Raw genomic sequence first — 27,198 nt, 5'->3', positions numbered from 1 at the left:
TCTGGGGAGCTCTAGGCACGCCCACATATCTCTGTCTTTCTCTCTGTCTCCATCTCCCTCCCTCTCTGACCTTCTGTTGCGCCTAGATGATCAGGAGTGGGAAGTGTTGAGCAGAAAGAGAACAGCAACCTCCCTTGCAACAGCCTTGTTTGATGTTTCATGCAGAAATCTGTGGCTGCACCATTTTCCACACAGGGAATGAGAACTGAGCTAGTTACACAAGCTCAGGAAGGAAGTAGGCTGATTAAGCCTATTTTAATCATCTGGGAAGATGATTTGTTTGCCTTTGTTTGCTCGGAGATGGATGCACACTTACAACTCACCTGAAGGTTTACATTCACCAACTCTCCTGGAGGGCCAGGATCACCTTTTTGGCCTGGTGGACCAATCACTCCGATGGGGCCTGGATCTCCTGTGCGACCTCGTTCCCCTTGAACACCCCTTTCTCCTGGAATCCCTGGATCACCCTGAAACACAGACGTAACTGAACGATCAAACTGTTTAGATCCGGGTGAATATAAGAAACAAAGCTAAATGTGATGGCTTGACATAACCTGAACTATAATTTCTAGGCTTAACTTAAATTCACCTTCAACACTGACCCATTTCTCTTAATGTGTCCAGTCAGTCACCTGTCCCGGGGTTCTGCTGCCAACTACAAAGCTAAAAGCCTCATTTGGCATCCTTTATTACAAGCATTTGCAACAGATTACTGTGGAAGTGTGACAGAGCTCTTTAATTTTGCCTTACAATAGGAAACTGTACTGAGCGTTAAATGCCTTTATCTAGTGCTTATGTGCTTGTGGGGATTAGTCACATTTGTGCTGAAGTAAAGACTTTCATTATTATTCATCAAAACATTTTTTCTGCATTACAGTCTGAGTTAAAAACAGCTTCTTTTTCAGTAAACAAAAATTACGGCACTTACTCGTTCTCCTTTGGATCCTCTGTCTCCTAGTCTACCTGTCTCTCCCTTAGGAATGCAAAAGAAAAAAAAAACACATCTTAAAGTTTTGTCTTTCAGAAAAAATGGAAAAGTATTAATTCGAAATTTGGAAAAAGAAATCATCCGGACCCCATCACCTTTTCACCCACTACAGACAAATATTGGTGTTCAGTAACGTGCAGAGGCACAAACAAAACCCCATTTTTTCTAAACAATTCACGTGGAGTAAAAGGCTTCCATCAATAAAACCATATTGGCATATTGTTCATATTTTCTCTAAAGTATGTTCTGACCTCTAAAGAATAGCTGTGAACAAACTTTGACTAAATTACATGACTTGGGGAAATGTGCACTTTTCAGGTGACTGTGTAGTCATTGCATTTTACTCAGCTTAGTTGTATTTCATGTACAATATCTGCTTGTATTGTGTTTCACCTTCTGCAATGTCACAGCTCCTCTGCATCACTCCTGTTTTGTTTGAGAAATGCCTTCTCCCACCAGCTGTGGGTACTGTACAGAGGAGCTGGGAGAGAAATACCTGTCTCTGGCTCCATGTCACAACATCTTGTGTCTTCCAATCCCTCCCTGTCACTCCTCATTGCTTCCTTTTACTGCGCTCACAGCAATACCCCTCGGAGCATCTTTGTATCAATTTCCTGCTGGATTACAGGAGCTATGCAAAAGACAATCTGGCATGATGTGGTTTTAAAGCGGGCATCTCTTTGTGATGCTGTTCCCCCCTGCCTGCTTTAATCTGCACTACTCTGTATTCCCCAATGCCTGATGGGGAGGCTTAAATCTATCATCTTGCCCACTGAAATGTGCTTCCTTGAGCATTACATTAAACCTCAAAGCATCAGCATCACAGAGTGTGAGTAGAAGAGAAAAGCCACCTGCTAGATGGCACTGTTGCCCCACCAAAAAGTCAGGCACCATGCTAAAAGACGTGAGAACAAAACTGCAGAAAGACTCTCTGTACAGTGCTGAGATTTTGGTGGAAGAATATTAACTAATAATAATCAGAAAACAATAAACTGGTGGAGCTGTCATTAAGGTGTAAGCTTTAAATCAGGAAGCAAACAGCAACATTCACAGTCAGTCCAATTTGGGTATTAGATTGTATAATGACTTGGGAATGGCTATTCATGGCAGATCTATTCTACATGCTGTGAACCCATTTTGTGTGATTATGTAGTAAATGGTGTATATTATTGTTGATCAGTCACCTAAAAGCAGAACTAGCTGCAATATTTGTTTCAATTTTGAGTCCATCAGGCAGGAACATGCATATTTAATCTAAGTGTCTACTGCCCTCTATTCCAAACATTTTATTGTTGCCTGAGAGCATTAACTGTATAATTAGGGTAAAAAGACGAAAAGTCAACAAAGCCTTAAATCTGCAGGATTCCATTTAGTTTTTATCGTTAAAATCTTAAATATGCAAATAGGTTTAATGCACTCAGGATGTAGCTGGAGGGTGGGGATAAAAATCTGCTGTGCCATCTTTCTGTAGCTCGGCTGATGTAAAGCACATTCTATAAGGGGATTTGCAACGTGTTCGCACAACTCACCTTGTATCCCGGAGTTCCATCTTTCCCAGGTCTGCCCTGCTCAAGGAGCGCAACACAAACAAAGACATTTTGTATCAGCTCCCACCTTCGATTGGATCAGCACTGTTGCACTCCTAGTAATCTCCACAGTTAATGAGATATCTCAACCAAGGGATAATGATCCTGATTGCTGTGCGAACACTGTTCCATTGTGCGCTTACAGGGAAAATTATAGAAGCCATCTCTGATGGTAATTATATAGAGGATTGTAATCATCTACAGGACAAGTGATAGCTAACTTATGTATTTTATCTATATTGTTTTTGAATCATGTTCTTTTGTCCTAGAGCTGTAGAACAACTATGGATAAACCTGATAACGTAAAGGAGCAGTGTTTTATCTTATTTCTAAACTGCAGTGCATTGGCAATATCTAGTCATAAGTATATGCATAAGAAGAAAATTTAGCACCCTTACAGGAACACCTTGGGGTCCCTCAGGCCCTGGGAATCCTGTCTCTCCGAGTGGCCCCCTTTCACCCTGTCAGAGAGCAGAAACAGATGATGTATCACTTGGCAGTGACAAAAGAATGACGTGTGGATTGACAGCTCAAAGAGAGTTTGAGGATGCAGCTCACCGGCTCTCCTGGGATCCCTGGCTCTCCACGAGTGCCGGGCTTCCCCTGTCAATCACAAACAGAGGAAGAGAACAGGTCGCGTTTGACAGGTTCACCGTGGTGTCTGATCTACACAACGTCTGTAGCCACTTATTTATAATAAAGTAACCAACCTACAATTGTATTGCAGCACAGAAAATCCACTGAACACACAACAGGTGTATATCCGATATCATCACTGTAATAGCGTAGTGGTATGGGACGGCAGTATTGATAGCTACTATTCTGTAAATTTCATCGAACATCATTGACTTGTTGCCAGCAGCAGAATTAAACACCACAGATTAGACTTATCAGAGAGTGGGAGTCCAGGAAAAGTCATCAAAACAAACAAAGAAACCTCACTTACTGGAGGACCTGGTATCCCAGGTGTCCCAGGCAAACCAACATCACCCTGAAGGAAACACATTAACATGTCAAGCAGACAACATACACATTACATTAAGGATATACATAAATCCCTGTCATGTCAGGCGGACATATTTATAGTGACTTCAGAAACTGCCTAAACTTGGGAATAATAAATGCTCCTTTGCACAAATGTGAGGCAACAACAGCTCAAAAACATAAAAAAAGCATAATATGTTTTGACTCTGAAAAATCAGAAAAACAGATCAACAACCTCTTTATAAACATATAGTATGTCTCCATTTTTCATCACCAAACACTTGTCATAGTATTCCCCTAAAGGATAAATTACTCTGGATTTTAGAGAAACTGAAATATTTTACACAGACAGACACACACATTTGCAGAGAGAGAGAGAGAGAGAGAGAGACAGAGAGAGATAGAGGAATTCACACTATAACTTAGTAGCAACTTTATCTTATAGATTTAAGTGTAAAGTTTTGTTTGATTTAGGGAAAGACCTCCCATTGTCAGCATGCATTGTGCAGACGGTTAACGATTACACAAATGCTTTCCCTCTAAATTTCAGTGGCTACTGTATCTCTAGTTCATACATTTCAACCTGAAATGCCTTCAATCAGCATTAAAAAGACCCAAGTGATTCATTTCCTTTCAAACAAAGCATTTTACCTTAATTTTACCCATTATTGAAACCGGAACCCATTACGTGTTTTAGTCTTACACTGCCAACCGATATTTGCAAAAGCTGAATATGACACTCTGCACAGTGTAATACAGAGAGTACTGTTTCCCTCAAATTATTATCAGGTCAAGTCATGGCACCAGAGACACATCTATGGACTACTACTGCTGCATACCTTGGCACCAGGTAGCCCTTCAAGCCCAGGTAGTCCCATAGCCCCTGGTTCCCCCTGTGACAGAGAAACAAAACATTTGCTGTATCAAGACAAAAAGAAAAAAAAAAATGACTACAGATTTTGGGTTGTTAGCCCCCCCATGTTATTTTTGTCTCACAGTACTCAACAGGAAGATGAGTTTGGTGATAAGCTACTGCAAGGTTTTAATGCTGTAAGAAAACATTACACATAAACAGGCAAATATAAATCATTTCTGAGGAGCTAAATTTTTTTCTCCTCTGGATATTCTTAGCCAAGTAGTAATACAAGACTTCATGTGTCAATACCAAGATAATCCTAAGAGGACAATACTTCAACCTGTGTGTATTATGCTATATGATCTATGACACAGGCTGTCACACCTTGTAAGCTATAGATGGGATAGGAAAAGAGCCCATTTGACAATCAAAGACTAGCTTTCTGCACTAAAAATAGAGCCCCATTCCCAGTGCTCAAAAGTGATGGCCTCTATCTACCTCATCTTGCTCAACCTGCCATGGAGAAATGCCATTACATGGAATAGAGGGGCAACCGGTGCTGACATAGACTGATTGTGCAGGTAATTGTCACACATGTAGATTGTCATGAATAAGCAAGTGTGGCTAAGGTGGAGAGTGGGCCAGCCAGAGGATCAGCTGTGAGACGGATTGGGGCAATTCCACCACAGCACTGGAGCTGCTCACACAATTTATTAAAATGTCAAATTAACATCCTGGTGAAAAATCGCCATGCAACAAAACAATAAAAAAAAAAAAAAAAAAGTGCAATTGGCCCCATGAGAATAAAGAATTCAAGTTGACGCACTGAATTGTTTCCATTGTTGTTTGGGCTGTTTCAAGCATCGCATTGAGGGGAAGGGCATTCGAATTTCGGAGGGTTCATAGGTTCCCACTGGCAAGACAATATAGTACTACAGTTTCACATTTGCAGGAGATCATTTTTCTGTTGTGTGGTAGAGTTCTACTGAGAGTGGTTAAGTGCTCAGGCTTCAGGGTGTATGACTTATGTTGGAGAGACCCACAGAGACAATGATAAAAAGCAACTGCCAACTCCGAATTCTCAGTTTTTTGGGTGGGACAAAATAGACAAATTTTTCACAAAAATATAATCCTGAATGAAAAGCTCCAACTCACTGGAGGTCCATCATCTCCTTTGGGACCCTTAAAGGAAAGAAAAAAGGAAAGATTACTCTCATGAATGTGACAGCTGCTGCCATAAAAATTATAAAAAAGTCAGAAATGACACATGGTTACTCTATGTTATTGTCATTAAAATATATAGCATTCATTATTTCGTCTCTTTCCTCACAAAGCCATCTGTAAATCATGCTAAGATTGTGCTATATACGACTATGTCCCTTGTGGCGTGAGATTAAAAGTGACCAGGATCATCTCGGTTTTGACACAAGCTTTACAAACACTGGCGATGAATGCACAATTACAGCAAAGTATTTCAGTATTTTTGCACATTGAAAAAGCAAGGCATTATTGATAAATTGAGCCCCTTGTCGCTCTGAACACTGATGAAGATGCTCTCTTATTGATTGCTTCGGAGGAGCAATTTGGCCCGGGTAGATGGAGTACAAGGAGACGCATCATCGAGGGATTTAGCAGTGGTTTGTGTGCACTGGGCACCAGAGGTATTGGAAGTATCTTTTTGTCACCACTTTGAGTGTTCATTGTGGTGGATGGATCCCTGCAGGGCCAGTGAGTAAATGTCTCCAAGGACTGGACAAGATTGCAAACAGTTTGATAAGGAGGAGAACTGACAAGCAAATCTCTTCACTTCTGCTTGGCTCTGTGCAGAGCAGCTGAACTGAACTACAGTCGGTCCATTTTTACATATCCGTGATGTCACGTGTCCTGGGGTAGGTCGGAGGCACCTGTTTGAGAGTCAGTAAGCCTTTTGGCCTTCACCAACCACCAGCTCTCAATGAACATAATTGACTGTGATACAGTGGCCTCAGAAGCCAAGATAACACCAAAGGTCTAGTCAGGTTATTTGTTATTCTGCTCTCCCAGGTTCTGCGGCTCATATGGTAACAACATGTCTGTGTGCTAATGTTACTCCACAGCACACTGTAAAAGATTTGCTCCAGGCACAACAATGATTATGCTTACCGGAGCACCAGGAGCTCCAGGGGGTCCTAAAACAGCTCCACCACTCTGAAATGACATTTAGTTTAGGTTATAACTATATATTTTAGTTTGGATCAAACACATTTCAATCACAAGCAAAGATTGAAGGACTGAATGCTTACAGCCATGCACTCAATGGATCACAATGACATTTTCAATAAGTTAAATTCATTTAGGTCTTTACCTGCAGCTTGTACAGACTGCTCATCCCATTGCCCTCCACATAAGGTCCACCCTAAAACACAATCAAGGGGTAAAGAAGACATTCTCCCTCCTCCTCTTTGCCGTACTGTGAATCTTAGGCACCAAGAGTCTTAACAGAGGTTTGTACAGTAGCTCTGGAGCAGTTATGCACTGTTAAGCCCTTAAAAGCTACATGAGAGAGATCAATAGCTCATTTGGTGATCGCACAAAAAGGCAAAGAGTGAGAAGTTAAAAGAACAGGAAAAACAATGAAGAATAGACCAAATAGTCATTGAGGGAATTACAAAGAAATAAGAGCCTCTCAAAAATACAGAAAAAACAAAGTAATTAAACAAGATTCTGAACTCTGTTGGTGTTAGGCAATCTAGTCATTAGTTGTAATATCAGAAAATAAATGACTGTTTTTCCCATGACAGATTAGTAGAGGACAGTTATTGTAAATGTAGAGCAAAGTCAAGGTTCTCATTTAGAAGCAAGCAATGCCTCTGCCCTTTTCAGGCCATTGAGCCATCCCCTGTCCTCCCAGACTGCAGTTTATGAGACCAAGGTGTGTGTGTGTGTGTGTCTGTAGGTTCAAGGGGACAGCGGATGAATTATAGATTTGCCTTTGGAAGTGCTTACTCACTGGCCTTTAAAAGGGAGGGAACATGATTCAATGCCAGTGAACAGGTTGCCACAATTTCATCTGTACTTGTTTATCAGTTATGTTTTTTCTAGTTCAACTATATTGTCACAATTTATTTGCAGTCATTCAGTCAATTTCTCTTTACCTTCCATTTCAGATCCTGTCACTCCCACCTGTCTGACAGAAACCCCAACCCTTCCCACCCATCTCTGTCACCGGATTACCTGCATTTGCCTATGAACTAGGTCCCTATTACCTCCACAGAATATGTATCAGCACAGTGTCACTTTCCTCTGCTAGACTGTTCATTGTGCCATCCCAGCAGTAGGAGACTTTGCCTCTACCTGCTGTTTCTGGACTCTAAATACTGTTAGTTTGAGCAAAATGAAAAATGTATTGTTGGAATGAAGTTTTGGCTCTAAGAAGATTTTTGGATAGTAAATATGATGAAGCAAGAAAAGGTTTAAATATCTTAATAAACTAGGTGGTAGGAGCTAAAGCCTTCAGTTTCTGTAACACAGAATAAAATACTTGTTTTTATGCACACACTTGAAGGCGTTAAAGAAGCTATGACCCTGATGATGATTTAGAGAATTCTTATAACCAGCTGGCTCTTGTTGGGGGCAGGAAGAACTTACCGGAGGTCCTGGAAGGCCTGGTCTGCCCGCAGGTCCCTCATTTCCCTGCCAAACATAAACCAGAGGAATTCTTAAACGTGTCTGTGAAGATGGAAATATTGACCAAGCAGAGTCACTTACTAATGTAATACACGATATGGAACTTTGTTCGCCAACCCTGAAAAAACCTTCCCTAGGAGATTGTTTTTCCTTCCTTTTTTTTACCAATCTATCTTTAGGTTTTGCAGACTTTGAACCATGAAATTCAGCTGAATATACCTGAATACTTTAGTTTAAGTAAGGCATATAGTGTGCACATTCATCCACTGCATGTAATACCTAGAAAGACAAACACGCACCTACACGCACCTACACGTACCTACATTATATATAAATGCTTAAATGAACACTTTACTTTTTCGCCTTTAGTTCCTGGTTGGCCCATTGGACCCGGTCTGCCCATCACCCCCTGCAAACACAACAGCATCGATACACAGAAATCTGTTGTAAGCATTGAAAGAAGAGCGCTCACATTAAAACTAATCCAAAACAACAGGAAACATTTAAAAAGTAATGAAAAACAATCTGTATAATATCAGGCCACATGAAGGAGAGGCTTCTTACTGGGGTCCCTGAACGACCGATCACACCCGGAAGTCCTGGTGGTCCCTGAGGCCCCTAGAGGAGATAAAGTGGATTATACATTTTTTACTCTTTTCCAATCATATTTCATCTCTTTATATAGCTTCTTGGCTCATTCAGAAACATTCAGACATATCTACTGTGCACTCTGTTTGTACCTTACATGTGTCCATGAACAGGAGGTTAACTTGTTTTTGAAAGCTAAGATCTACCGTCATGTGAAGTCCAAGCAGCTCACATCGTTGCACTTGCATTCGCTTGTGTGCAATGCAAAATATACTGTTAGTCCAATTGTAATTGTTCTATGGACTGTGTGGTGATAAAGGAAACAGGTAATGAGGACACCTGGCCCTGTTGACTTAATGGCTCTTTACTAGCAGAAACTAAACATAAGAAATAAGATATCATATTTTGGTTCATGTCCAATCAAACCCACGTGCCTGATATTGGGAAAGGCTTTCCAGGAATCCATTAGCAACAACAATTGCAGTTGAAATAATGAAGCAAGAACTTGCAACCATACTATAGAGGATGAATTAGAAAATGTTTCTAGTCACTGACGATGTTCATATTTTTCTATCTTTACATTAGCTTTGAATATACAGAAGCTGCCAAACATTACCATGACATTATTCATGTTATCTACTGTGGGGCATTTGTGCAGCATCTATATTAATTTGTTTAGACAAAGATTTTCTGTACTGTTTGTTGTATTTTAGAGATGACATTGCTTGTGTTTCCCTCGATGATTTATTTTATCATTAAAACGGAAAATAACTTCAATAGAGCTATAAAACACGCTTTTAGTGAGCCTATAAAATCCTATAACAAGTGTGGCTGTTAGTGAAAATCTCCTGCCATTGCAGTTCAATGGTGAAAGTTGACCTACGAAATGCTTCTCAGCACCTCCAAAGAGTGCCTTGTTTTTTAATTAGCACACACGCACATGCAGGGCAGGCTGTGGTGTTTGTAAAGTAGCTTCACAGAGTGCAAAAGACAGGGCAAGGTGCACACACAGCACTGAGGGCAGCTTTTGATAACATCTGATACCAGACTTTCAGAGTCAACAGGCTTTAAGATGAAGCAGACATTACAATATATTTACATTCTTTTGAAAGCCTTACCTCTCAATGTCACTGTGACTTGGTTGTGATGGTTAGATAACTGCCGGATTCATTTGTTTAGATTAAACTTTTTTTTTTTTCCCACTCACCTCATCGCCTTTATCTCCTGTAGGGCCTGGGAACCCTCTCTCTCCTTTGACTCCCTGCAGGAAAGCAGAACAAATGAGGGAGGGAAAAACTAAAGGCTGACGGGTGTAAACTTCAAAATCTCTCTTTCCACCTTACAGCACACAACTAGAAATTGCCTAGCCTGTTTCACGGTGGCACAAAACTGTAGCCATGGCAACAACTTCTGCAGCAAGCACATAATAGTGTACAGAATAATATGACTTGTAGAACAGCTGGTTAGGCTTTCAGAGATAATCCAAAACGCAATTTATGAAAACCGTTTGTCAAAGTAAATCTCTGCTAGATTAAATACACGTTTCAAAAAACAATACTACAGAATGAAGCTATTAGTTTTACACATTCTTCACGAGAAGCTCACTAATTCATTTAGATCTACACAAGCTATTATGAAAAAAGGTGTGTTATTGGTATTTGTTTTGTATTTTATTATGCTCAGTGTTTCCTTGCCTACCTTTGGACCTTCTTTCCCAGGATTACCCACGGGACCTCTTATACCTGGGTCCCCCTGTTTGGAAACATTTAGACAGTAAATATGGATTTAGGTCCACATGCATTGTAATGCAAGTGTTAACCAAACAACGGCAATAAGAAACGTAGCTGTCACGTAATGCAAAGTACTACCATTAGATAAACACATTTACAGTATCGGTTTGTGCCTACCGCGCTGATAAGTTCCATGTACCTTTTCTCCCACCATTCCTTCTACTCCTTGTGCTCCAGGGGAACCCTTCTCTCCCTTCTGCACAGACAGCCCTGGGATTTTCGTCTGGCACATACTGCAGGCATTCTGCCAGCACAGGGAAGGCAGGAAGCAAAAGTGGTTAAGATTTCATCAAACTGAGCTGAAGCAGTGCATTTTCGCCCTTTATATTGTCACATCTCCTGGGTGGAGGACAAGACCCCAACTGACACAAAGTGTTCTCTAAATGTCTGTAGAGCAGAAATAATGTGAACCCACCACGAGTGTCTCTCATCTAGGTGAGTGGTGAACTTTGTCAAACTCATTGACTGTGACATTTAGGTGAGAATCTTAAATTTCATTGTTCCCAATCCAGTCTAGGTACAGGCAGCCCAACTTCCAGGAAAGAGGGAGGGCGTCTAAGCTGAATGGAGGCAATAGAAGCACCTATGCTACACAATAAGGTTGAAATACAAAATGGAACATACTTCTGTACTTGTTCTGTCCTTGTTGTGTAACTGTCTTCTAAAAGTCCAAAGGAAAGTAAGGAGAGCATGCTATTATTGACTTTATAAATTAAAAGAAACATGTCTAGTCCTTTTTGCAGGTGTCAAAAAGGTTTTAAAGCTTCTAATTAGAGTGCCACTAAGCAACTCTGACAGAGGTTGTAAACAGTAGCCGATTCTAACAGAGAACTAAAGTTGACACCAAAGAAGGGGGCAAAAGAAATTATATGACACCTGGCATCTGGCTTTATCTAGCAATGATTATTCATGTGAAGGCTTTATATTTAGTGTCATAGCTGATGTGCATTAGGCACTTAACATGAAAGCTTTAATTTAGCTAAGTTCTGTCCTGTACGTAACAACATGAAATAAAGTGAATAATCTGCCTTAGTCAATAGAAAAAAAATCAATAATTTCCAAGGATTTTGATAGAATATGCCCATAACAGCCAGAAGACAAGTGCTACACTTCCAATTTTACTCTGCACACCTTTTTAACACATTACCTTTGGCCTTGCAGTGCCCCTGCAAATTCTACAATTGGTCAAAACAAGGGACCTTCTATCAGTTGATGAAAATATCAGGTGCAATAACCCTGATGTGTGACAAACATGTTGGAAAAGAAAAATACAAGTGTAAAGACTGGTGGTTTTAGGGACCAAGTTTGTATGACACTTGGTTAATTTCAGCATTTTTTTAACAAATCCTTAAATTGTCTGCGGAAATCAAATAAGCAATTTTAGTGGCAATGCAACTACATGGAGTAGTTGCGTAATACATAGAATAGTATTTTCGAAACTGTCTGACAACCATTCAGACTTACATTCACACCTACAGGCAATTTACAGTGACCAATTAACCTAACATGAATGTCTGAATGTGGGTGGAAAACAGGGTCCCTGGAGAAAAGGCTCAGGCAAGTGGATTTGAACCTAGGCCCTTCTACTGTTAACTACTACCTCAGTGCAGTACAATAAACTATATGAAATTCTGTATGACTCCATGTGTGGTGGGTGGAAAACTGCCATAATAGAGAACATAGCAACTGCTACAATCATGTGCTTGCATGAATGTTTTGCACTTAATAAAATATTAAATTACTCATGCGATATTTCTATGTTCTCTTACCTTCATTTAAAGGCATACATGTTGTCATACAGTATGTTTTGGTTGTTGAGCTGTGGAGTATGAATAAGCATGTCACAATTTCTTGTGACATTATTTGAATGCCACTTCAAGAGATACATCTCCCAGTTATCCTGATGGAGGCACTCAAGGGCTTTTACAATCTCTACTACTAAGTGATTGCATCCATATATTAGTAGAATAGTTCACTTGTAAATTAACAAACACTGATCATTTAACCCAGGCACCTCTTTGCATGATATTGTTTGTGAAAGATGTAATTAGCATTAACTATCAAGACAAAATACCTTGAGTAAAGCACCCATGTCTCCAATAATTGGCAAGGCAGTCTGTCAAAAAATAAAAAAGAATTACAAAATCAATGAAACATTGCCACAGTCTTAATTTCGTAGATTACATATCTCTCATATTCTGGAAACATTCTGCTGTGGTTTGGTGCAACTGCATTTTGTAAACTGCTCAGCACATCAAATTATAAGACCATCTTATATGCCTTAAAGGAATGCGATTTTACCCAAACCATTTTTTAAGAAATTTCAGTTTCAGTGTTTCATTTTCAGTTTTTATCTGCAACGCTTGAGGAAACAGTTTAATAGCTTTGTTGCTGGAAGTCAGAAACCTCACATCTTCAAAATGCTGTTGTTCTCTGGAGTAGAGAAAAACATTTGAAATGCAACACGTATTTTTTTAATGCTATATATGGGTTTCATGGGTCTTTACAACACATGAACATATGTAGGTTAAAATGCTAAATTTACAAGGCTTTGCTACAGCAGCAAAAGCAGCCGTGTAGTGCTCAAACTTCATCTATCAGAATATAGTAAATGTTTCTTAGTTGAAATGTAGGAAAAGACAAAAAAGACATGAAAACAGATGCTAACAACAGGGTGCTGCCAATTTGCTAGAAATGGCAATATTTTCTGGAAGTGATGTGGGTTAGTGAGCAGAAGGACTTGCTGCTAATTATGCCAAAAATTGAGGTGCACTCTCAAAAGAGACTTTGACTTTAAGGTGAGCTCATTAGCCCTCACTCCAGATCAGTGATTCTCAATTGCACATAGCAAAAATTACTTACTGGTTCACCCGGGGGTCCAGCAGGGCCTGGGGGGCCTGGTCTACCAGGGGGGCCCTTTAATTTAGACAAAGAAAAAAGTTAACAGCCCTCCTGCCTGTGATATGAAGCTGACATGCAAGGCAATAACTGGTTTCACAGCCAGCTCAGTTGGTGGGGATTTGTGTCCAGGAGCTGTGATACATCGAACTTGCTCATCCACAGTGGGGGAAGCTGACATTCTTTTATGCTTCCAGCCATCTTTGATCTGCAGATGTGTGAGCGAGTGAATAATGTGAAACGACAGACTGATCTCTCACCTCTCTTCCTGGAGCTCCTGGAGGGCCAGATAAACCTGGGGGTCCACGAAGGCCCTGAAAAATATCCAAATACTCTGATGAGCTTAACAGTCTTTGTACAACTGGTTTATGACTGTTAACGCTTAAGTTTTAGTTGTTATTTAAAATCACTGCAAGACTGCTGACCCAAGCATCATTGAGCTTAAATTGTCTGAAAATAAACTAAACTAGTTGTTTGTGTGTTGTGAATTCAAAACACTTTCTACAGACCTCAATCCCCGCCTTTCCTGGAGGTCCCATGGGGCCCTAAGAACACATCACACATCTTGTTAACACCATCTGCCCTCTAGCACCCAGGATCCAATAAAGGAATTGTGTTAGACACCTTTTGCTCTATTGATTCTCTGTCTCCAACAATCCTGTATTTCAAAAATGAAAGCAGACTCACTCACAATCAAATCTGTGAGGTTCAAACTAGCAGCGTGGTGCATATACAGTATGATGAAGGCAGAGAGCAATATGCCAGCACCTCACAGTAGTGATCAGGATTTTCATCAGAGACTTCATTAATGAACACTATCTTCATATTCAGAGAGGATCTCACTCTTAATGTGTAAAGACAGCAATCTGAAGAAATAATACTTTAAACGCAATTATAAACAAGAGAAACACAGACCAATCAATACGTGATACTCACAGGCAGCCCTGTGACACTCTCTCCAGGTTCACCTTTTTCACCATGGTCCCCTGGCAATCCTGGGACACCCCTCTCACCCTGAGAAAAATACAAGTCAGAAGGGTTTGTGAATCCAGATGTAATGGAGAGCTGCTGCCCTGCATGATCATCAAATATTCAGGCCCCATCAGAGTTCATTTTCTCGTTATAAGTTGAAGGTAAGAAACACTGCTATGTACAAGACCAGTGTTCATTATCTATTTCATTTGAAGTCTCATATATGTTGTGATACTTGATTCATTGAAATGTACCAAGACCATTATAACTGGAGCATGTTTAGTACATATTCGTTTAACTTTGGCATGATTTAATCGAAAATACTAACATGCCTTCTAGAGTTTAAAATAACATAAAGTAGAACATAAAAGTGTTACATACACCAGCGATTATAACCAGGGGTAATTGGAGCCTAGGGTGTACTTTTATAAGTACTAACTGGTGAAAAACAAAATCATGTTTCGACCACTACATGTGGTAGTGCAAATGCAAACTTGGCCAGAGTAACACAGATCAGTTAATTACAAAATCACTGTAGGCTAAACACATCCTTTATTGTATAATTTATAGGGTTAAATAACCAAATACTTTATAATCATTTCAAAACATGCACATGAAGACCACGAATGCTACAGGTTCATCTGTAGTTGTTCTCTGTAGTTGTTAAAACAGTGGGCAGTACAGAAAGCTGTGTAATGCTTCCTACCTTGGGCCCACGAGATGCTCTAGTTAGAGACAAGCCACTGCCCTACAAAACCACAGGAAGAAGACATTAGAATAGGGACTCACAGCACTTTCATCGGCAATTCACTTTGAGACCTGAGGTGCGGCTTGAAACAGCTGTTGTTTTCCTGCTGGAATTTAAACAGTAATATTGAATCTGTACAAGCGACACTCCACAGTGCAAACAGTCCAAAAACCGAATTGCATTATGAGCTCATGATCAATACGTTTAACAAGATTTTAAATGGTTTCTATGTACATAGGCAGACTGATAATGCCATACCACAGAGAAAAATGTTGATTGGAATTGGGGCTACTGTAAGCATTATTTACTGTATAGTCCAGATGAGAAATTGATTTCTTTGGTCAGCATGTATTATGGTTACAAGTCCTATACTGCACAATGTAAATTAGCTGTGCAGAGGTTGGATCTGAACTAACACAGTTATTCTTTAGTTTGAGTAAAATATGTACTAAGCTACAGAAATATAAAACAGAACTGAGGAAAGTTTAGGAGGTACAAAACTTTTTTAGACAAATAATATGATGATTTAACTGCATTTCGTTTTGATTAAAAAAGTTCCATTAGACTTTTTTTTCTCTAGACTAGACATGCACTGGTACTTGCACTGGAAAAAAAAGGTTTCATCCATACTTGAGAGTAGCAGGGGATTGCCTATTCATGCAATTGATAAAAAGTCAAAAGAAACAAAGAGTAAATTGTTCATTTTTCATTTAAAGACAAAATCAATATAGTGACATTAAATACTTGAGCAGGCTGACTCATTAAAGATGCTCAGACCATCTGCATTGAGTTCTGCTTGTTGCTTCTAATCTCTTCTTAGTCTAACTTAACAAAGACAATAAAATGTTGAAAACTCACATTTCTGCCAGTGCTTAGACAGAAATCACGTTCGGGATTATTGCAGGAGGACGGCCACTCTAGACCACATATATTTCTCTTTGTTAGCTTTGAACTATCTAACAATACAAGACCTTCAAAAACATCTTTCCTTGACACGTCCATAGCCCTCTTTTCCAATCTCAGTCCAATTTTCACAGTGCAGGAAAACCTTAAAGAGGTTTTAAATACTTCTGCCTGAACACAATCTTTGCCTTATTACTCTGCTCAGCTTTACTGCGCTGCGTGCCTGATGAGTAGGTCTGCTGTCGGGCTTAATGTTCAGTTCGGTGTTTCCATGCACAAACAAACATGATTGCTTAAAGATGCAGAGCCCCTCCAGGTAACTGAAGTGCAAGTGCTGTCAACCTCGAGCGAGGCTTTGGCTACACACGCACTTGTCTTTTGACAAAGCTTTAATGAATGTTTCTATATGCAAAGCCATGTCCATAAAAGAGAGTGCTTCAACAGCTATAAGGCCAAAAATGAGAGGATAGGTGATTACCCGGCCTGGGGTTATCCACTGGTGGATTACTTAACGCCACTGTATCTCCATATTGGCACCTAAATTAGCAGGATTCCTTTAGCTTGTTTTCCAGCTGTTTGTAGATGATTCACACTTTGTAAACTTGTATTTTTCCACTCTAACCATTTCCACGTTTGTGCCATGTGACTCAGCAGATGAAGCCTACTAAGTGACACTCAACAGGGTACCCACCATATATCCACCTCCAGGTTCTCCAGGCTCCCCCTTAGGACCTGGAGGTCCCTGTGGCCCCATCACGCCACCTGAGTCCCCCTACAGACAGAAAGACAGCATTCAGAAGTTTCTCCACAGACATCATATCACATGGACTTTGTTATCTCAACAATGCAAAGGATGTAGTGCATAATGTCATGGGTGGGCAACAACAAAGAGACTGAAGGGTAAAGGATACCAGGTTAATTTTGCACATCAGTGTGTAGACACATTAAGCTTCAGTGGTAGTGCATTGGGATGCAGAAGGCCATGGGTTCAAATCCCACCCCACCAGGTGTGGCCCCACCTGGGTCCCGAGCCCAGATAAAAATGGTGGGGTTGGCGACAGGAAGGCATACGGCATAAAGACACATGCCAAATCAACGTGGGGAACACATTCTGCTGTGGCAACCACTGAAGGTACCGTTGATCTTTTTTTTTTGTGTATACACATTAAGCACCAGTAAAGGGGACATTTTTTGGCCCTGCACAGACCTGTACAAATACAAAAGTTGTGGGCTGCTGTCAGTTTTCTGTCATAAATATATGTTGCGATATACAGTATCAAACATGAGATGAGTGGCATGAAAGCTGAAAGCTTTGCAAGATGTCTAGTGTGTTCACCTCGTGTTAAAACATCACACCTGTATATCTTTCCATTTTATCATACTGACCACAAAGCCTACATGTAGTGTCACAGAGGCAATAGTTTGCCTGTAAAAAAGTCTTCTAACATGTTGTCTTTGCTTTAGCAGCTAGTTCCAGTGTTCGTGGTCATGTAACATTTAATAAACTTATTTAAACACTGAAACATTTTTGTATGGATTAATTAAGAAGATGCAGTCTCGTGTAATATGTAACTGTTAGGCAGAGCTACTGTAGGTTAGCGGTTTCCCCCTGCTTCTAGATTTTATGCCAAGCTAATTGTCTCCTGGCTCCAGCTTCATTTTTAGCATACATGCATTGTTTGTTTTCTCACAGTTAGCATAGACCACCGTATGAGTATAAACAAGCAGAACTGACTCTTGGATCACGGTTAATTCCAGTAAAGCAAAGATCACAAAGCAGGATTATAGACGTGAATGGATGTAGGAGGCTTATTAGGCACTTTAGGCTTATTTCTTTGCCCTGGAATCTAAAAGAGTGACTCCAGTGGGTGTGGAAACTTGAGTCTGGTTTCATTTATTTTGACAAGTGACAAACCCTATCAAATATGCATGCCAACTGTGTACTTTTCCATTTTGCCACTTTTAGCACAGGATTTGGAACAAGTCCTGTTGCACGAAGGCATTTGTGTACAAATAAAAGAGTAGAAAGAGACATCAAAGGCGAGAACACACAAAGTTACAACGTGACTGAGGATGGCATGCAGGCCGAGTAATTTGAAATGTGTCTTCACAAGATGTCTAGCATGTTCAACGTGTGATAAAACATCATAGCCTCATATTTATCTTTGAGGTGAGAACTTGATTTCAAGTTTACCTTTTCTCCTTTCAGGCCATCTCTCCCGGGCACCCCTGAAGAGCCCTGTAAATAGTGGTGAAAAGAGACACATCTATCACCAAGCCTTCATCTCCTCACACACATTTATCTCCACCTCCTCACTGCTTCAGCGGGCTGCCGTGTTCCAACATAATTTCCCTTAGCCAGGATTTATGAAATGCCTCTTTTCCCTCCCTGCTTTTGAATAAAGACAGATGCTCATTACCGAAGCAGGTGTGGAGAACAGATTGGGCCTCTGCCTCCATTCCTGGCATAAAGCGCTTAGATTTGCCTCTTTCCACTAATTAATTCTTAAATTTGATTACTGATCGTCTGTATAAAAATTCTGGACTTTTCTCCCTACTTCCTCTCTGTCTTTGCCTGTTGAGGTTTATCGGTTTATCTCTCTTTCATTCTGCTAGGCTGAGTAAGAGAGTTGAGGATATGGCAAGGTGACAGATAAGCCAATGAAAGAAACGAAGGCTTGACTTGAAGTACTAGTGTCTGGTGCCAATATACTTACTGGCTCGCCTGGGAGTCCTGGGAGTCCAGTGGGTCCAGGCAGGCCTTGTTTCCCCTGGCAAAACACAAAGAAAAACCAATACTTTGGGCTATTTTCTCCTTTTGTTTGGTGACAGAATAGTCTGGGCTTTGAATGTTATAGCTCAGCCAGCTCCACTGTAGGCATCGACTTTCCAGAGCATTTCAAAAAGCTGTGCTCTTCTAGTGCAGCCCCTGCTGCCTTCTTAATAAACCATAGTTTGTTTCATGGTAGTTACAGTATGCAGGGAGAATATCTTCATGACTGCAGAAATAAAAGCTTATAGCTGTTTATGTACATTCTCCGTCTAATCTCATTATTTTCTTTATAGCTTTAAGCTCAATGATCCACATACTGAATTACCATGGAAACTGAGCCTATATAGAATAATAAGAGAAAAGTAATACGCAAGTATCAATATTTTATCTGCAACTCTATACAGTTTACACCTTCCATGACTGGGATGGAACAGAACTTTCACCAAAAGCTAAAGAAACTGGGATACGATGAATTTAATGAGAAGTTCACCCTTCAGGTGAGTATGCTATGCTAATATTGGCCTGAACCAGCTAGTGTGATCACCTTTTACAACGTCAAATTATTAAGATGCTGCTATTGAGATCGAACTCTTAAGAAATGTTCTATTTGAGATCTGTTAATGATCTTTTTTTAATATCAGAGTCACAGCAGTGTACATCTTACCCATATGTGTATCTGGCGTTTTTGTACACTTCCATTGGCCTTTCTGTATTGTACACAGCAGAGATAAATACTAAGACTCACCTCTGGACCTTGATCTCCTTTTTGTCCTGGTGCTCCTATGTCTCCCTGTCACATTGTCAAAAAAGCGAGAGAAAGATGTGTTCAGCAGAGAAAACAACAGATTTCTAACCAAAGTGAATGTGCATTATTATCAAAATATCAACAATACATAAGCTACAGAGCTACACATTTAATACATTTGATTTGTTTTTTTAATTCAAGATAGAGTAGAATGAAAATGTTTGCAAACTTTTGTAGGAAAGGAATAAAGTTTGGTGTGCGCTCGTAAAATTTGGCTCTCTGACAACAAGTCGAAACACCTCTCACAAAATGGATATCTCTGATCTTAGGACAAGTTGTAGCATCATCGTGTTTCAGTGTTGTGTTGAACACTTTTTATAGTAATACACATTCATTAAAACTCTGTATACTCTATACTGCCCTGCACTGTTGTAACTTTTGTTGCACCCATAATTTTGAGAATTTGACAGTGGACGAAATTGACTTCGGAGCCTCTTTTTGTTGGCAGTGGATACCATTGCAAAGGTTTTTGTGCAAGTGCTACTGTACGCCTTCAACAAGCCTTGAGCTCCTTTCTCCCCCAGCAGAAAGCAATGGAGATACATGACCATCATTTCTCAAAATGTGCAGAAAGAAATCAGTGAAGTAAACTTTTTTAACTTTTTATCAATGATCATCAGAACATTATTTTCATGCTGTGTGAAGTTAGTAACATTGAGTAATCCATTTGACATGTTCCGTACATGTCATTTTTTGCTCTTGCCTTCGTTTTACCTACATTTGTCCTGCCATAAATCTGTAATTTCTAGATTTATACTCTACATCTCTTTTCCCCAGCAGTGTTTTGATGTCTGGTCAATAGCTGTCTCAGGAGCCTCTGTTATCTGCTTGCCTCAAGAAGTTACATCAGGTGTTTTGAGGTCCAAAAAAATAAATGTTCATCAATGAATTCTTTGCTCAACCTCTGTAGAACATTGGATGATAATCAACATTAGAAGAACAGTTGAAGTTCAACTGTTCTTTCCAAATAAATGGTTTTCCGAATAATGGTTAATGTTACATAGGAAATTTGAAACATTGTTCACACTGTGGCATTAATGTTAAAAGTGTCTTTTGTGAGACATAATAATGAGATTAAATAAAGAAACAGTTACCTGATCTCCCTTTTCTCCCTTTTGGGATCTTTCTTCATCCTCCAAAACAAAAGAAAACAGACCATTTTAAATTGAGACTGAAGTTTAACTAGGGTGCAATTTGAAGAACCAGACAATAGGACACAATGAATACACATTTCAACTTTTATAATATAACAGCTGCTTACAGTTCCAGACAGCTGTCGTAGTCCATGAGCTGTCAACACCTAGAAGGAATAAAAAATACAAAGTGTTCCCTAAATACTCTCCTGTGATCTAACAATTAAACAAACACCTTTGAGTTGTTGACTCTTAAGAAGGCAAAGTTGGAGTAACAATGTCTTTCAGATTCATACAAAAATAAGTGCCCTACTGTCTTTTCAATTACCAAATCTAAACCTGTGTTTGAAAGAATATTTTCATATCTCTTTTATACCTTCAAAACAGGACCGCTGGGCATTGCCTTCAATAACAAAAACAATAAAAAATGAAATGGAAGGAAAAAGGTCAAAACTAGTCAGCTCAGGTAAATTAATCCCTGGAACTGCTATTATAGGCAAAGAGGTGGAATGTCCACATTAAATCTCAGAGTAAAGCAGAAATTACTAGGACTCCAAGCTTTTCCAGATGTACGAGTTCCTCGAATCATTTATCATCATCATTTGTGGACCTCATTGGGACCTGGCATTAAATACGTCATGGTGGATCTGACAGCGATACAAATACAGATAATATGTAGGAGTAAACACACCCTGAACAGAGCCAGACTACTGACCACCCCACATAGCACACATGAGACCCGACACATGTGTTTAAACAAGTGCAATGTTTAATTACTAGGCTACTAAAAAAAGATCATATCTCTACAATGTAACTTTAATAATGGCCACAATTATCCTTCAAAGTGCTCACACAGCAAGTAGAAGTGGAAGAGTGAAATCACTGATTCTTTTAGTTGGGCTACTGCTGACACTGGTATCACATATTAATACTGGATAGTAGGCACATTTGGATATGAGGTACACAATAAAATGTTGGTTTAAAATGGCCAAATGTTTTAAAAGCAAAGCAATGTTTGAGCCCCAGTGTGTTAAAACCTGAGCAAAGCAATCTAGAAAGCAAATCTAATTATCTACTATAGTCATCAGAACTCATTACATCTAAATGTCCTCAGGCCCTTTGTATTAACCAGTATGCAGAATCCTTTATGCAATTCTAACCAGTTCTGTCTTGAAACAAATGAAGTAATCTTGGAGCTGGAAGCCTTATCCAGGTTAGAAAACTTACGATCCCCCCAATCCACCTATATTTTAACGGACGGGTCTTCTGTTGAGATAATTTTTTCCTATTTGGGGGGTAGCTACAGTTTTTCTTGGTCCATCTAAGCAGGTGCTTGATTCCTGACTAAATACTTTATTCCTATGACCCTTTTGAAAGTTTTACTGTGATTAGGTGTTATACAAGTAGACCTGACATTTCCCGTCCTCCCAAAAAAAAATTAGTGAAAAGTTAGTGAATCCCCATTTGGCCCAGTGGACTGTCTGCATAATCAATCAGACTTCAACCTCCAGTCACCACGCAAAGCAGCTGCTGTCAGTTGTCTTGACTTGGATGCAGAACAGTGTCTCAGTGGCATTGGTATGTGACCAGATCAAAAAAAGGCAACACAGAATTGTTCTCAAAGGCAGTGAAATGCTGCCACGGGGCCATTTACTCAACAAAACTTGGCATAACAGATTCAGTTTAATAGATTATAAAACTCTATTGTAAAGCAATACTGGCAGCAGTAAAAACACAGGACAGTCCTAGAACTGAAAAGACTGTTTTGCCACTTTAAAGGCACTGGGGGAAGTGATGGCCATGTATGCCTGTAAGCCTGCTGCTCCTCCCTGTCACTAATAAACAGAGGCACAGGAAGGTTTATGAAGGGAACGTAATGATCTGAACCCTTGCTTCTGCTGTGTAAGGGAAATCGATGCTTAACTGCCAAAATTATCTGCCGCGGGAAGGCAGAGAGCACAGACAGAGACTGGTAGTAAATATTCAAATAGCCTCATTTATCAAATGACTAATGTCTCCCCCTATGCTCTCTGCTATAGTATACATCTGCTACTAGATCCTTGGTGGCCCACACCTCACTACACAACAATGAACACTACAGAGTATCTGGGTTTGGATGGATTTTTTTATTTTTTTATATTCTTACCTCCCTTGAATAAAATTTTGTAAAAAGAGACAACTATTCAAACCTAATTGTAAAGCAAGACTCCAATGTTTTGAACAACCATTAAAACCGCCTACATTGATATCTATTCTTATTAGGCAAGTAGACTTTTTGTTGGTTAGACAGAAACCAGTGAAACTAGTGGAGAGTGAGTGATATTTCCTCACTGTATAATTAAGTTGTCTGATTTCCATATGAATCACTTGCCAACAAGCTATGAGAATGAGAAAAAGAATGAAAGCCATCAAAGTTTGTTACCAAGCTCATGTCTTAGGCCTTCATGGGCTCGATGGGCACATCTTTAGACCAAAAGCCATTAAGGCGAGTCATCAAAATGTCAAACCCGAAATACCATGTTTACATTCGACATATTTTATACTTGAATTTCTATTTTTAAAAAAAGGTGCTTATATTTACAGCATGTCGTTAGCGTTGCCTCCTCGCAGATCTTTAACTGATTTGTCACAGTGTGTTTGTGACTTTAAAATGTCTAAGCAATGAGTTCTATCTTCTCAGCGACACCCACTCTGTGTCACCTTCAGTGTACATCAGACATCCACCAAAACATCAGAGTTTCTCTGATTTTATTTTCTTCCTCCACTAAAAGTGCCACTAGTGTCTTCCAACATAAATCCTCATATAATTTACAATATTTTTATATGGTCCTTATTATTTCACACTATAAAGATCACAACTACAGTATGTTATAGCTTATGAAAATGTGTTCCTTTAGATACACGAGAAGTTACAGTTCACAGCATTTATGTCTTTACATTTTGTGGATATTTGTCTGCTGTATTCTTGCATAAAAATCACTGATAGCTTGTTGTCAAATCAGTGAGTTTATTACTTGAAAAAACAAACAAAACCAAAAAACCAAAACCCCAACAACGTTCTTCCCCAAGGAAATTCAACACAACTGATCACAACTACCTCAAAAAACCTGCCCATGTTTTATGCCCTTCATCAACACCAATCTATTATTTGTACAAAGATTAGAAATGAGACATTTGTTTTTTAAAACTATGCATACACAGATAAAGAAATGTACTGATTGTAAAATAATCTGAACTGGTTACAGGAGACCACCATGGAGGTGTGACAGCAAATGTAAACATTAAACACTGGAGTTATATCCTATGTTAAGAAGCAAAATCTCATACTTATCAACAATGAGTTGTATTGTGTAAAGTGAGCCCTACCCACTGTGTTGTACTTACAGGACCAGGAGGACCAGGAGGGCCAACATCACCCTGAAAATACAATCAAAACATAACATATTTACAATTTGAGAGCCTGATATTTGATGATGATGAAAAGGAACATGAAAAAATGATAATACACGGCGTAAAACCCATTAAACAAATGTATTTCTTAAAGCAAGTTGCCGCAGGTGAACGGCTAAATCTTAAATTTTTGGAGAAATTACACAATGACATGACCAGATTTGGGAGAAAATACTATTTTTCAATTCATTATTTATAAGTTATAATTGTTGTGCTTTCAATAAGACAAGAAAACACAGCACAAGATATATGAATACACAATACTTAAAGACACTTCGAAAATGTATGCTGTACATCACTGAGGCTACACAGTTCTCCAAGTTTAAAACAAGCAAAGTTTTAGAAGTTTTTAATCCCCATTTGGATCTGGATCCAAATACTATTAAATATTAGAGACAATCTTGCAGATTTTTGGAGAATATTTAAATCCTGGGAACGTGAGGATTTAATATTAAATGGATTGTCATGCACTTTTTCTCTTGAAGGTGAGACAAATGGCTGAAAATCAAACACATCTCACTACTCAAATTATCCCAGCTTAATTTTTTTGTTGCCTTTTTGGCCAACATCATAATGAAATCCCACCAAAAGGTTGAACTTAGAAACGTTATATTTGTTTAGTTTTTGGCACGAACATTTAGCGTGAACATTGACGCTGGAATCCCAACAGCCCATTCCCATCCCCAGCTGTGCAGTGCCGGTCCCAAGCCCAGTAGAAATTGGGGAGGGTTGTGCAAGGAAGGGCATCCGGCATAGAAACTGTGCCGAATCAACATGGAAAAATGATCTGCTGTGGCGACCCTGAACTTACAGGTTAATAATAAAATTTGCATTTTAGCATGTAGCCCAAATCAACACAGTATATCCAGCAAGCCTGTAGTCCCTTAATAAAGTGTAATTTGCAGAACTTTATCAAGGCTGGTTTAAATCTTTTTAAATGCTTAGGCCTAAAGGTTTAACGATTAGAAAATCCAAAGATTCAACTTTCTAAATGCCCTTTACACAGAATTATGAGTTACACCTATTTAATTATACTGTGTTGCTGTAAAATGTCATCAAATTGCAGACAAAATTTGTAGTACTGTGTATAATAAAGGTTGAGTTAGACCTTTCACAAGTTCATGGCAACAAATGTGGATAAATGTAAAGTGCCTTGTAAATGGCCACATAAAGACAGTGTCTGCAGGAAACAATAATACAAATGTTTTGGCACAGACTCAACTTTTCTTAAGAATGAGACATTTCTTTTTCAGACACTGCAAATCCCATTCTCGGCAATGGAAAAACAGAGAAATGAAGGAAATGAAATTAAAAAGGAGTTGAATTGCGTCAACACAAATGAACTTAAAAGGACACACACACACAGATGCACAGATACAGTAAACTGTCACCACCAACAAATGCAATTTGAGGCATGTTTACGCAGGCAAAGGACACAAATAATAGCAACTGAAAAACGCAAGAAATTATATGATGCATATTCATTATTCACTGCTCAATAATTTCCAAGAGCCTTGAAAGATAAACAGCCTTGAGTAAGATAACTAACTCAAAAGATCTAGCCCCTAAATTCAATATCGCTGGAACTATGTTACCTCTACCACCTTTTGTCATCTCCCCCCCTCACACACACACACACACAAACACACACTAAGTCTCAGGGAGCACACACACACTCACACACACACACACACACTAAGTCTCAGGAAGCACACACACACACATACACACACACACACACACACACACACACACTAAGTCTCACGGAGCACACACACACACACACACACACACTAAGTCTCAGGAAGCACACAAACACACACACACAGAATCATAATATATGACATATGACATTGATGTGACTTACTTTTTGTCCTTTCATCCCTTCGGCCCCCTCGGCACCTGGCTGACCCTGTGGGAGGAGGCCTTGGTTAATGACTCTGCAAAATGACCGCAGAGAAAATGTTACTGCAGGGAAATACATACAGGATCTCCTGTCTCTCCTTTCTCCCCTTTCTCTCCCAGGCTTCCAGACTCAACCTTCTCTCCCTGTATGTGAACAGAGCAGATCAGTGACAGTGACTGACAGCAAAGACAAGACAAAAGAAAAAAAGAAAGCAAGAAAGCTCAGGACAATTGTTATGGAATTGGATTAAATCTGGAAATAAAACTTTCACCAATAAGACCTCTAAATCAAAATAGTTTGTAATTATAGTAGGGAAAAAAGGTTTGTGAGTCTGTGGCATTATGTGAGTCTAGTAGGATAATGAAATATTGAAGGAACTGCTGTTTTGCAGCTGTTTTCCAAATTTACAATCATTCTCCTGTCTGCCAATAGATGGCACTTTATGACTACTCCTAAGTTTTCCTTAATTCGTTTCAACTGAATTCAAAAGTTATGCAGAGAACACACTAAGCAAAGATAACTGCAAAATAAATGTATTTGCATCTTGTGCCTTTTTTCTTTATATACAGATACTGTAAATGCAGGAGAACTTGTCATTTTTTTGAAAGTCTTAGCAACAGACCCATAATATTATATGCATTTCCTGCTGTCTTACGACCTTTTCCAATCACCTTGGTGCTGATACACAGGGTCTTGCGCACTGAATATATGGCATTACCAGCCATTACTTAAGCCACATGGCAGACAAGTGGCACATAATAAACCCTACAGATTGGAGATAACTGTCTAGACAGGACAAACGCACAGTTACGCATCTTACGCAGCAAAACAAGTAAGAGAGAACAACAGAAAACAAGAAAATGTTGTTTGTCAAAGATTATTGTTGTTTCCAGCACATGTGAATATTTGTAGACAATGCTTGGGATATTCTGTGGTGAAAAATTATGGAGGATGCATTAAGTGCTGTTCTGACAAGACAGAGATATCAGCACACACCTTAGTAGTGCCTGGACAATAATTGCCATTCACTTTCAGCCCCTCCCCTATTCATTTGACTCCTTAATGACAGCCACAATGATACCATTTATTTAATGAGATATAGTCACTGTTTCCTTGTCCAAATTATGGGCTTTTTATTAAGTCAGTAGATGG

At 39.4% G+C, this 27,198-nt stretch overlaps 1 protein-coding gene across 7 annotated transcripts in view; it reads right to left on the bottom strand.

Annotated features, from left to right (window-relative positions):
* Window positions 1-27,198, bottom strand: part of LOC137137106 (collagen alpha-1(XIX) chain-like) — an 87,683-nt gene that overhangs the window by 9,948 nt on the left and 50,537 nt on the right. For 6 of the 7 annotated variants that reach the window (XM_067523011.1, XM_067522991.1, XM_067523033.1 and 3 more), the window contains 31 exons: window positions 26,127-26,189; window positions 26,008-26,052; window positions 24,075-24,107; window positions 20,819-20,857; window positions 20,652-20,690; window positions 19,498-19,542; window positions 18,697-18,750; window positions 18,174-18,218; window positions 16,671-16,751; window positions 15,035-15,076; window positions 14,293-14,370; window positions 13,866-13,901; window positions 13,617-13,670; window positions 13,321-13,374; window positions 12,533-12,574; window positions 10,598-10,702; window positions 10,367-10,420; window positions 9,876-9,929; window positions 8,645-8,698; window positions 8,436-8,489; window positions 8,042-8,086; window positions 6,759-6,809; window positions 6,557-6,601; window positions 5,570-5,596; window positions 4,398-4,451; window positions 3,521-3,565; window positions 3,133-3,177; window positions 2,973-3,035; window positions 2,518-2,553; window positions 929-973; window positions 324-467 (listed from right to left, as the gene is read on the bottom strand). In XM_067523011.1, coding sequence (XP_067379112.1) covers window positions 324-467; window positions 929-973; window positions 2,518-2,553; window positions 2,973-3,035; window positions 3,133-3,177; window positions 3,521-3,565; window positions 4,398-4,451; window positions 5,570-5,596; window positions 6,557-6,601; window positions 6,759-6,809; window positions 8,042-8,086; window positions 8,436-8,489; window positions 8,645-8,698; window positions 9,876-9,929; window positions 10,367-10,420; window positions 10,598-10,702; window positions 12,533-12,574; window positions 13,321-13,374; window positions 13,617-13,670; window positions 13,866-13,901; window positions 14,293-14,370; window positions 15,035-15,076; window positions 16,671-16,751; window positions 18,174-18,218; window positions 18,697-18,750; window positions 19,498-19,542; window positions 20,652-20,690; window positions 20,819-20,857; window positions 24,075-24,107; window positions 26,008-26,052; window positions 26,127-26,189 — 1,671 coding nt within the window. The remainder of the gene's footprint in view (window positions 1-323; window positions 468-928; window positions 974-2,517; window positions 2,554-2,972; window positions 3,036-3,132; window positions 3,178-3,520; window positions 3,566-4,397; window positions 4,452-5,569; window positions 5,597-6,556; window positions 6,602-6,758; window positions 6,810-8,041; window positions 8,087-8,435; window positions 8,490-8,644; window positions 8,699-9,875; window positions 9,930-10,366; window positions 10,421-10,597; window positions 10,703-12,532; window positions 12,575-13,320; window positions 13,375-13,616; window positions 13,671-13,865; window positions 13,902-14,292; window positions 14,371-15,034; window positions 15,077-16,670; window positions 16,752-18,173; window positions 18,219-18,696; window positions 18,751-19,497; window positions 19,543-20,651; window positions 20,691-20,818; window positions 20,858-24,074; window positions 24,108-26,007; window positions 26,053-26,126; window positions 26,190-27,198) is intronic. The other variant, XM_067523000.1, reaches the window with a different exon arrangement.

This window comes from Channa argus, chromosome 1 (assembly GCF_033026475.1).
Source record: "Channa argus isolate prfri chromosome 1, Channa argus male v1.0, whole genome shotgun sequence".
NCBI classification, from domain to species: domain Eukaryota; kingdom Metazoa; phylum Chordata; class Actinopteri; order Anabantiformes; family Channidae; genus Channa; species Channa argus.
This window is presented reverse-complemented; position numbering and strand designations above follow the sequence as displayed.